This window comes from Anoplopoma fimbria, chromosome 22 (assembly GCF_027596085.1).
Source record: "Anoplopoma fimbria isolate UVic2021 breed Golden Eagle Sablefish chromosome 22, Afim_UVic_2022, whole genome shotgun sequence".
Lineage (NCBI taxonomy): Eukaryota > Metazoa > Chordata > Actinopteri > Perciformes > Anoplopomatidae > Anoplopoma > Anoplopoma fimbria.
This window is the reverse complement of record NC_072470.1, coordinates 2,668,032-2,680,522: the sequence shown is the minus strand read 5'-3', so window position 1 is coordinate 2,680,522 and position 12,491 is coordinate 2,668,032. Positions and strand designations below refer to the sequence as shown.

Here is a 12,491-nt window from a genome sequence, read left to right as displayed (position 1 = left end):
GTCTCCAACTACTTAAGGATTTAAAGTTATATTTTTGAAAAATTCATACAGTTGAGTTCAAAATCCAGAACCAGTCAGAGCTGGTGGAATCAAAGACAAGAAGTAAGTGGACAGAACTGAACGGGGCTGTAATGTTTTACAGTGTGAAGTCATGCTGCTAGTGTGGCTTAAAGACCGCTCAGGCCTCAGCTGCCATTCTTTTAATCACAATTAAATGGTGTGGCCGCATCACACCTATTTTAGCCATTTAACGCTGGCTCCCAGTCCGTTTAAGGATTGATTCTAATATTTTATTGATTACCTTTAATCCCTTTATCTCCCTGCTGTTTTTCACACCGGTGCCTTATGTCTGTCTGCATAGTCCCGGCTTAAAAGATTTACCTGAGGGGGAATGGTTAGGCTGCAGATTTTGCTTGTTTAAATGGAACAAAGCAAAACAAGGTTGAGTATGGTGATCTTTTACTACCAAACAGTCAAACTTAGATTTGACAAGTGCTTTAGCCGTTAAAGCCCCAAAGTAAGGCTGGTGAGAGCTCTGAGATTGAACCAGAATATAATATTATAGCTGATTGGAAGGCCTGAGTCAATTATAAATCTCTGTTGATTCATAACAAGCGACACCTTTCATAAACACATCGTCATTTCACCCTTTGTCAATACAAAATATATTGAGTATAGCAGCTTTAAACACTCTGAGGCCCAAAATGGCAGCTGCGTTCTCCGACAACAGCAGTTGCGATTCAGACAATCATCCCAAGGAAATCATTCTCATTAAACCTCAACTTATTACAGTTATACGCCGCATAAATATTCCATATTTACAAAGACTAAAGGCTGTGTTTGTCAGTGTGTGTGTTTGTGTTGTTGTGTGTGTGGCCCCTAACTCGACCATGTGCTAACCCCACACAGCTGCAGAGTCCCCTTGAGGGTTTGTTGCACAGGCAACAGAGGAAGGGCGGAGGACGGGGGAGGAGGGGGGGAGACGTGGACTGAACACTCTCATTTCCATGCCGCAGTGTTTCTGGCAAAGACATTGTACACCGCTGTGGATGTGCGTCTCTTGTGCTATTGCTCAATCTTTTTAGGCCTGTCAGTTAGAGTTTTCATCAGACAATTCAGCGGGCGCCGAGGTTGGAGAGCCGATTGTGTACTTCTAGTGTGGCAAATGTGTGTGTGTTAATGCGTGTGTGCGTGGGGAAGACACTCACATCAGAGGGAATCAAGAACAACAAAATCTGTTTGTTTTCTTTATGCCACATCTGCAATATGGATACTAATTAAGTCCGAGTGTCTTTTCATGTGCCATCTCTGAACGAAAAGGTTTATTATTAAGGGATTTGTCTTCATCAAAACTACAAAAACATAAAAATCGTCTTTCTGCCTACTTCTTTCAGACATAAAGCAGTCCGGCCTGAAAAACAGTAATGGAGAAACCAAGGAGTCTCAGGTTCCTCAAATATCCCTGTCAATCAAACGCCGTTTCCTCTGAGTGCGTTTTCTATCTGTCAAGGGTCATAGAGAGTGAGGATGAGACCCATTCCCTCCCTCCCTCCTTCCCTCCCTTCCTCACCCCCCTAGCTCCTCCATCTCCTCCGTCCCTCCCTCCTCTCCCGCTCCTTAGAGGTGTATCTCTCTACCTTGTGCATCACGTCTGGGCATGACCTGTTGCTAGGTAACCCTGGGTCACAGCTGCACACTATGGCAGAGCCTTTTTTTTTTTTTTTTTTTTTTTATTTATCAGTGAGTTATGTGGGAGACGGGGGGCTGTAATTTATTAGTTTGATATTGGGCAGCCAGCGCAAGTTTGGGATTGTAAAAAAGAGGAGACGGCCTACAGCTCATCAAAATGCTCATTTCGGATCCCGGGGCCTCGGTCCGCTGAAGAGATTCACAACAGAGGGGATCACAACATTAGAAATTCATCTGCTTTTTCTTTGCTAAGAAAAATCGAGCATCTCCAACAACAAAGCCAATGGTAATGCACTTTCCATGCTGGTAATTGAACAGATGCGGTCAGAGCTTAAAGGACCGAGAAAAAGGGGAATTCATCTCAGTACAGTTTGTGACTGATTCATGTCCAAGGATGAAGTGGGCGCAGACAAATAGTGTTATCAAGCTTTGTAGTCATGACAGAGATATTAACCCCTCCTCCGTATACATTTATGCAAAACTTGCAGCAGACTGATTGAACTCACACGTATCCTAAAATTAAGGATTTTCAAAGAAATAAAAATAAAATGAACGGCAAAATATGATAAATATCTGGCCTGTTCATCAATTAGAATATAGTTTAAGCAGCTTTTTAAGGAAAAATGCTTATTTACTTTCTTGCAGAGAGTTAGATAAGAAGATTGATGAAAAGGTGCAGCCAGGAGATGATTAGCTTGGCTTAGCGTAGCGTAAAACTGGAAACAGCTTAGGTTAGCGCTGTGCAAAGATAACAAAATCAGCCTCTAAAGCTCATGAATGTCACATTTTTCACTGCATGGTACATCACGGTTTAACTCAACTCAACTTGTTCTATTCTGGTTCCACATTATCAAAAGTTGTGGATAGGACCTGGTACATCTTCGGGTACCACTTTGGTTGAGGTTCTGCCGAATCAAGAAGGTGGAGTTAAAACACCGCAAGCCACTGATTGGTCAGAAAGACACGGGACATACCGCACAAACCTGCCGTTTTAAAAATAGCCAAACTACCGTCAATAGTTACCACGCTGTTTTCGTTCACTCAACCCTGATGTTACAAAGATGTCAGCCTGCAAAACTACTGCGTGCACTACGCCATAAACTAAGAAGTACAAAATGTAAACTACGACGTGCATCTTTAAGGGTACTGCTGTAGGACTCTGTTACCTTCAGGGTCATGTTAGCTCTCTCCCTCTCTTTCCAAGCTAAGCTAACCAGTTGCTATGTGTATTTTTTTCAAGACAGTTTTAAGAGTGTCTTATCTCGTCCAAAAATGTGGAAATATTCCATTGCACATCAGTGGAGGAGGACAATAAAAAAATCATGAATTTGAATTTTAGCAGTTTTTTGATTTGGGAGAGAGTTGTTCATGTTGACTAATATCTTTGGACTGTCTTAGGCGGTATGATTTTTATTATTGGCCTTAGTTCCCCTGTAAGGCAGCAAGGAAGAAATAAAAATTGATTAGTACTATCAGACCCAAGCGGGCTAACAGGCTTAACATGGCGAACATGGTAAACATTACACCTGGTGAACATGAACATGTTAACGTTGATAGCTTGTTTGCATGCTGGCGGTAGCATTCAGCTCAAACATAGACTGTATATAAGAAGTGGACGTTGTCACCGTGACGTCACCCATTGGTTTGTGAACTGATGTTTTTTGAAGCTTGGAAGTTTGGCATTGCCATCTTGGTTTTTGGTCGTCACCATCTTGGCTTTTTGCAACCACAAGTGACACTAGAGGGTGGAGCTTAGGACATCAAAACGCAGAAAAAATGCCCAAGAAGGGACTGAAATTGCAAGGATTAAAGTTAGACGAAAACACGGACAAGCCTTGAAAGCCACCTGTCAATCACAAGGTAGCCCCGCCCTAAAGCATCCTACGCTTTATGGTCTATTTGACTCTAAAATAATAATATTTTACTAAATGAACATCATGCTGTATTGAAGAAGACTTGAAACTAGAGATTGATCTTGCATCATAAAAAAATCTGACTTTTGTCATATGCAGTATATCATAATTACATGTAATGTTAGTTTATTTAATTACAGATGTTATTTTAGCCTTTTTAACATTTTAATGTTTCCAACATTGGGCATTTCAAAATCAAGTGTAGAAGATCATTTATATTTTTGGATCATACATGTTATTGGAAAATCTATGTATGTTATAGGCAATATATTGAATTGTAGAAATTAAAGGGTTTTTGTTTGATCCAATGAATTATTCAAATCTGCATCATCATAGGAGCAATGCAAATCCAGCTCCAATTTATGTTTTATAAAAGTGTTTTTGAAATATTCAATAAGGCATTTATTAATGAAGGCATTGAGTAATAAAATGTAGACTGATTATTAGTTATTTCTTCAGAGGAAATTCTCTAAGATTTTCTGGAAATGTTTCCAAAAATATTGTTTGTTGAAAGAACATTTTTGAAATATAAAAAACTGCACTTATGGTTTCTTGAAGGAATTTGTAGATGCCAAGCAGTTTATTATTATATCAGATATTCTAAAGTATTCTCACATAATTCATAGTGACACTTTATCACAAAACCCTAAAATTAGGTTGGCAAACGTTGGGACAAACTGCTACCATCTGAAAGTTTTACAGCTTTTGCAACACTTCAGTGTGATATTCATTTGTGATGCATCTGCTGCCGTTGACTCAGCCACAAATCTACCTCCTCACCCTGATGAAAGCATCCCGGGTCTCACCCAACAACACTTTTGTGTTAGATTCCTCTCCCTAATGCGCGTGTGATTAATATTTCTCAGATGCATCCTTTAGGCCATATCTGATCAAAACAAATGCACCTGCACTTTTTTTTTTTTCCTCACCCCCACCACCCCCTCCTCCCTTCTTTGCAACTGCAACTCCCCCAGGACGGGTAAAAATTGACTCCCTGGCTTCCTCCACCAGGCAATTACGTGCCATCTGTTCCCATCTTGGTTGTTCCAGCTCGTTTTGTTTCTGCGATTGTTCGTCTAATATCATAGGCCTGAAAGTGTTAGAGAGGAAGGGGGAGAGGTGTGGGTGCGGGGGGTGGGGGGGACACAAAAATGAGGAGTGGCATGGAGAGGAATTAATCGAATCTAACAGCAGAACCAGATCTTCCCCTCTGAAAGGAGATAGTCCCACTAGAATGAGGACCATTACCATATTCATCACCTAATATTGCCGGCTGTATGCAAAGTGGGAGAGAAGAGTGCGATGTGACTTTCTTGACCGCCTTTCTAATTCCATCTGTGCAAGCTTGCAGACTTTTTTTTATTTTTTTTATTGTTTGTTTGCAACAAGTCCACTTAGAACCTGCTCTGCTGTGATGCAGCCCATTTGTTTGGGAGCGGTAATAATAACCCATTAACTCCCCTGTCATGTATGCACTGATATTGATATATATATATATATATATATATATATATATATATAGAGAGAGAGAGAGAGAGAGATATGTGTGTGGTTGTTAAGCTGCCATGCTGAATCACATTATTGTTTTGTTACAGTAACTATTGGGACCATTACTCTCTGCCACACACCGACACAAACGCACACGCATGGGCCGGGAGCCGCGGCGGTTTAATTGCGGTGATGTTGGCGAGCAGCTGGATCGTAGAGTTTTAACAGTGATATCAATAACGGAGCGCCACCTTAGGCCGATATAATTTTTTTCGTCCCTCCTGACAGAGCGGAAGATAGAAATAATCAGTCACCACACCAGCCAGGCAGCCTGTAGGACCCCGCGTGACATGCAGCAACAGTGATGGCTCAGGACCCATCTGTGTCTGGAGGGGGGGGCTCTGTGTGTGTGTGTGTGTGTGTGTGTGTGTGTGTGTGGGTGCGAGGGTAATTGGTGAGATGTTGGATCCCATAAGAAGACAGAATCTGTCACACTGCTTTAAGGCTCATACAGTAGAGAGCCACTAGATCAGAGGCCTTTCTGTGTGTCCACATCAGATACCAACAACAAGCTGAGCTGCGCTTCCTGTGTCTTACTGTTACTCAACACTTGGTTATAAAAGTTAGATATTAAACAAATTGAATTTAGCAAATTAGGAGCAGCATGACAAAAGAAGAAACATAAAGAAATGTTCTTCTTTTCCAAAGCCTCCACAGATTTTGAACAAGCAGAATAAAACTATTTTTCTTCTCGATGTTAAGATCATCCTGTGCAGACTGATCTGAGAGAACAACACCTACAGTAAAGGCAAGTCTTCCATCCGCAACGTGTTATGCAATTAACTATTTCAAGTTACTTTATATGAAATAACTCATATTTAAGAAGTAATTCCTGGTGTTAAATGACATTTTTCCTGAATAAAAGACTTCATCTTGTCACTTAAAACCTCTGCCTTAGAGCATATGGACGACCACAACATCTCCATGATAGACTTCAAATCAAATTAGCTAGACAGCTTGCACTGTTATAACTAAGTAGACTGATTATTTATTTACTGTAAATACAATGACATTTGATTTGAAACAGGGTGAATCAGCTGCACAGGTGGCTCTCTTTTTTGAAGCTTTGTATTTGCTGACATCTAGTGGTAAAATAGTGCAAAATACGTGTGTGTCAATAAAATGTCTGTCTGCCTCACAGGTGTCAATAAATGCATCTCCATTCATTGTAAATTTGATGTTGTATGCATTTTACTAATGTGGCTTCAGACTGCAAATCCAGTGAAACAGTTATTTTATGGTGGCAGAATTTCAGGGGTTAAATTATAAAAGGCAACGACCCCTCTCGAAGATAATAATTCGTAGGTAGTATGTATCCGTGTATCCAACATATGAAGGATAAAGTCTGTGAAAGTAGCATTTGATTTTGTGGCACTTTTTCTGTTTTTAGTTAGAAATTATTGTTGGTAAAGCCCCAAAATGAGCACCCTGAGCCTGCTTTAAAATCCTCATTTAAATGCTGTAGTCTATATCAGAAATATCACCAAAGTCAACATTACGAACGACATAATCTTATGTCATATATTCATGTTTGCACTAGAACAACAACATCTACCCTAGTAATCTTTTACTAGTAATCGTGAGTTGATTAACATCCAAAATAACAAATAATCCTGAAAAGAAATGAAAAGGAAGGGGGAGGTAAAGGGGGTGAGATAGGGGAGTGACACAGAGAGGTGGAGAGAGGAACAAGTGGAGGCTGAGGGACAGAGCAGAGAGAGCAGCGGAGGAAGAGGCACACACCTGGAGTTCAGGTAAGAGTCAGACATCTTCATTTTTGTTTTATTAATGCTTTGTTTGCATGTGCACTGGTGTAATGTTAGTTTATTACCACATGTTGGAGCTTAAAATCTGAATAAAAAACTACTGTTAAGCTTTTGTACTCAAAATAAAAAAGTTTTTTATTTGAGGCAGTTTGCTGCCTACGGATGTCTTTGATTTAACTCACCGAAGTGCGTTTAATTTAAATGTCAAAGAGGCCTATTCCTTTGAGCTTCGAGCTCCATAACTTGCAGTGAATGGCTCCTTTGTTTTGTTTCGCTATGCTGGAATGCTCCTGAACATCCTGCGTAATCCTCTCAATTATGAATGCTATCATTTATTCTATAGTCTCAGCACCTCGGCGATGGCCGTCCGGTAACTTAGCAACCAGTGCCTCTCATTCAACATTAAAGCGGGGTAACGTGAGACGACCCGGTGGCCTCGCTCCAGGAGATTGACAGGGATTTGTTACCAACACGCAACCTTAAATTTTCCCTCATATCAACCAACAGATTTATGACTCTTTACCTGTAAACTTGTGTGTGCATTAATTGCAGCTTTGACATTGAGATCTGACGCAAGAATATGTTTTCCCGCTCCTAATTTCTTCTTTAAGTTATTTTTTAAGTTAAAACTCAACCCTCCTGAGCAGCATACGACAAATGTCCCCCGCAGATAACATCTTCAACATTGTTTTTAAAACATGGGAAAGAGATTTTATCCATTGACACTTTTAGGTCACTTGTTTCCAGGGGGACTTTATTGTGAACATGCAGAGGTAAACTGACACCTCGCCCTTTCATCCTCGCAAAAGCCTTGTTGTTTTGCTCGGGGGGGAAGGCTCGATAACTAGGTCTGCACTGGTCACTTATACACACACACACTGGCACCCACAATCGCCAACTCTGAATATGATCCATTTTACACAGTCATAAAGACTCGGTCAAAGAAAAAGAAAGAGCTGACCCACTCTCCTGGCTGTGTCTCACATACCTAGTGCTGGTGGTGAAAGACGGAGTTCAGTTTCAATGCTTTCAGCAGATAAGCGCTGGTGTTTCCACAAAGAGACAATGAGGGGTCTGTGCTGCATTCGGAAGCAACCGTTTGAGACTCATGATGAGTGACATTAAGTGAAGTGACTTGGCATAAACACATAAAGCCCTCTGCCTCATGCAATGCCCACTCACAATCTAGGAAAGAGCAATCAAACCTAAAAATGGAGTCAAAGAAGCACAGCAGGACTTTGGTGGTCCAAAGCAAAGGTTTGCTCTATATTAGATGTGCTTTCACACATTTTTGGTTGACATCCAGGTAATTTATCATTGTAGTGATCAGTGGCTGCCAACAGTGTTGAAGCCTGAACACAGCGCTGACCTCAGGGAAACAGGACAGCGGTTACCTGAGAGCACCTTAGTGTCTCGGGAGAAACTGAATATTGTGAGGGGCAGATACAGTTGCAACCAAAGGGAACCTGTGTCCCAGCTTTGAAACCGCAGCACAAATGTGTCCACAAGTCCTCACATGGTTTATGTGATACACCTGGGTGAACAGGTAGGTCAAACAGAAGGGTTCATTTACAAAACATTACAGGATGAATGTTCTAGACTAGACGTTTTGATTTGGAACCCTTTAGTTGTTCTTGTAGGGTAAAAGGCGACTAAGTATATGTTGCTAAATGTTTTGTTTTAATTCATTTGTTGTTTGCATTTTCTCTTTTTCTTTACAGAAACATACTCAAAAAGTAAAACTGCAGCTAACAAGCGTAGTTTTGGGATCTACCTTCCACCATGTTAGTGCGGTCTCATTCAGAGAGAAGAGCCCTCCTCGGCTTCTCAGCCCTGCTGACACACAGCACTCCAAAACAGAGGGATGTGACCTCCCCACCTCCCCTGTCCTTCACCCCACGGGAGTCCATCTTTTCACCCATATCTCTTACTTCACTACCTCCCTGGGTGACTCAGGCCCTCTCCAACCTGGAGCAGGGAGAACGAGAACTCCAGAGCCTCAGGGAGCGGCAGCAGGCCGAAGTGGAGGAGGTGAACCGGGAGCTGGACAACGCCGCGATTGAAGCTCAGAGAGAGGAGCGTCGGCTTCTGGAGAAAGTGGAGCGGGACCACCGAGAAGCTCAGCGGCACCTTAGTCAGGTGAAGAGGGAGAATGCTGCAGCAGTGCGAGTTGTGCAGTCACTTGTTGACCAGCAACTCAGAAAAACTGGACAACTGAAGGAGCAGATACAAAGGTGGGGCAGCACGGCCGGTGGATCCAACAAAAATCAACTCCAAAGAGGAGTGGCAGAGGTCACCCAACCTTGGGAGATCTCTATTACAATGAAAAGGGTCAGTTTCCTAACAAGCCCTGGGTCCAAGACTTTAAGCTTAGGGGGAATTGATGTCCGAGAGCAAAGTATGACCTACCCAATTGGTGTCTGTGGTGTCCAAGGACAAAAGTGTGCCTTGCACTCAGGGGATAAAGCCTTTTCAAACATTACCCCTCTTGAAGTTCGAAAGGAACCACAACCAAACAGAGCTGGGCAAAGGTACAGTCCAGAGGAAAGCAACAAGGCAAACAATGGGAACATGCGTGTTATCAGGAAACTACGTCTGTCAAGCTCAACAGAAAACGAGGATGAGCTCAAATCACCCACCTTGAAGTCCCCCGTACCAAGACATCGTGGTGCATCGGAGTCATCCCAAGACGAGGAGGTGGAGTCTGTGTGTTCTGACACACAGGGGCAAGACCTTTTCCTTGCCATCCCACCGGTCTCAAGTCAAGGGGAGTCTGAAGGTGATGAATCTGATGGTAGACATAATGGTACAAAGAGGCCCTCCACACTGAAAGGTAAGAGGAAGCAAAAGGCCCTTGTCTTGGTCTCATGTGAAGAACCATCCTGCCCTCCCGAAGAGCCTCATGCAAAAAGCAGTTATGTGGCAATATCCCCAAAGACGAGGCGCAAAGGTTCACTCTCCAAGCGCAGTCTGGTAGATCTTTCCACCAGACTCCATCCGCTTTCTCGAAACACCCTACCAAAGAAAAAGACCTTAAATGAGTCTTCAATGGACAGTGGAAGCCCACCATCCCCAGTGGATAGTGAGGATTCCTGTTACACCTATACTGTGAATACTCCAGTCAATGGATCCCTCAAGCAAGAGCGCTGCCGCTCAGTGTCGACCACTGAACTCTCCGGTAAACTTCGTTCTTTGATTAACAGTGACAAGGAGGAGCATAGAGGAATCAGGAAGGTTTGCAGAATGCGTCTTGCCTCTGAACCTCCAACTCTTGAGCAAGGCAACAGCACGGAATCTGAAAGGAACATCGTGAGCTTTGTTGAACAACAATCAAGATCCCAGACTCGTGTTACAGAGGGTTTAAGTTTAAACAGCGGGAGCAGATCTCTGTCCATGTCAGCCATTGAAGGAGACAAATTACACCAAGGCAAGGAATCACAGCAATACAACAAGGACAAGAAAGAAAGAGTTGTGCCAGCTTCGGGGGAACTGGAGGAAGACGGTGGCTCCACTGCGTTAGACTCAGCTTATCTGGTCAAACAGTTTGGAAAACAAGGATCGGGTCGCACCGACTTCAACCTACCAAGTGGCGTCCATGCAACTCTAAAGGGGCAACTATTTGTAGTGGATTGTGGAAATGCCCGCATTCAGGTGACTGATCTCCAGAAGCATGTTGTGCAGCAGGTGTCTCCTTCGGGATCAGAAAGGTCTTCCCGTATCTGCAACTACTTTGACGTGGCCGTGAACTCAAAGGGCCTCATTGCCCTGACCTGTGCTGCTGAACGAGCTGTGTTGGTGTTCAGCCGCCATGGACGCCTCCTGCAAACCTTCGGAGGCACATTGAGTGGCACCACCAACGAAGAGCTGGATGCTCCCAGAGGGGTGACCGTTACCCGTCAAGACGAGTTCTTGGTCGCTGACATCAAGCGTGGCAGCCTAACTGCCCTCAAGCTGGACCCTAAAACCGGGGCCCGATTGGAGCGCACGGTGGTGACCGGGTACCACAGACCCTACTTAGTGGCAGCCTGTCTCACCACTGGGATCATGGCTGTATCCGAACGAGGAAATGAGACTGGACGTGTCCCATGCATCCGGGTCCTGGAGCCCGGCTGGAACACTATCCGAATCCTAGGGGTTTGTTCTGGCTTGGGGCCTGTTCTGACCTGCCCTTGGGGTCTGTGCATTGACAAAGACGGGGACGTCCTGGTGGCCGACTGGGGCAAAGAGCACCACCGTGTTCTTTTCTACCCATCCAAAGGCGTTGGCTGGCCTCTGGTAAGAAACAGCCTGAGTAGCCCGAGGGGCCTGGCCCTGCTCCCTGACGGACACATGGTCGTGACAGACAGCATGAATCATTGCATCAAGATCTACCGCTACAAGTGAACCGCAGAGAATGACGAAGACACAAACATGTTAAGACTAACTGATATGATGAGCGAGAGGGTTACATTTGTAATAACAGGAAATATAATATCCTTGGCGGCTTAAAATGTGAGTTTCTTTGAGTATAATTTACAGCTTCTACCTCCTAACTGCTTTATTTTGACAGGAACATGATGAGATTTCCATTGCCTATGGTACTATATGCTTTTTTTATAATGGTACTAAGTAGATGCAAGAATATGTTATCCCATATTTAGTACAAAAGATACACATAGTGGATACAAGTACTATTTTAAAAGTATTCTTGAGTGTGTGTGAATGTTTTTTTCTTGATTAATCATGGTAAAGCATGGTAGCCCATAATTTCTGTGTTCCTGAATGATATTCAATGAAATTTTGTGAATCATACCCAAATTGCAAAACATTTTATTAATCAATAATCATGAGAAATTATTGAAGTATATTCTATTAGTGTAATGAGCAGATCAAACTACTTAGTTAGGTTAAGCTTGTGAGGGGCATAATGATTTTTGTACTATAAATTCCTCTGACTTAAAAGAATTAAACTGACTTAAATCAAATTTTGCAGGATTCTGTTGTTACTGGGGCTATTGCCCAACCACACCGAAACTCAAAGGCTGTTTTTTAGCTTTTAGGTATTTCTGTGATGACTGTGTTTGCCCAAAGTGTGTGTATTTCTAGAAAAGTCTGTCACCGAACAAAATAAAATAACTATTTGCCCTGATTATAAGAACATGTATTCACCCAAAAAAGTCAGGAGTGGTGAAATGTGAACCAGAAAGATCAATAATTTCTTTAGAAATCCAGACAGCGAGAGATCGTAAAGGATATTGACCATAGCCTCATTTTGCAACAACTAAAGTTCCAACATATACACACACATGCACACACATAGTTACCTAACTACCACCCACCCACATATTTCAGTTTAAAAGTGCAGGTACAGCTCTGTTCCACAGTGAGACTCCAAACCAGAGGACCTCATCAGGAACGCACAGCATGGAGCTGCTCACCAAAACTCTGTTTCTGTGCTTAGCACTTGCCCTCACCAATGGAGGACCTGTGTGAGTATTGATGAACACTTCAATCTTGAAATTAATTAACACTCAAAATAGGTAATTCGTGTCAGGACGTGCTAGTTCTAATACCAGTCTCAAGATGCTTCACTTGA

At 42.8% G+C, this 12,491-nt stretch overlaps 1 protein-coding gene across 1 annotated transcript in view; it reads left to right on the top strand.

Annotated features, from left to right (window-relative positions):
- Positions 1 to 12,266: 12,266 nt before the first annotated feature.
- The window catches only part of hpxb (hemopexin b), a 4,689-nt gene continuing 4,464 nt past the window's right edge, over positions 12,267 to 12,491 (top strand). The window contains exon 1 of the mRNA XM_054624131.1: positions 12,267 to 12,384. Coding sequence (XP_054480106.1) covers positions 12,320 to 12,384 — 65 coding nt within the window. The 5' untranslated portion in view covers positions 12,267 to 12,319. The remainder of the gene's footprint in view (positions 12,385 to 12,491) is intronic.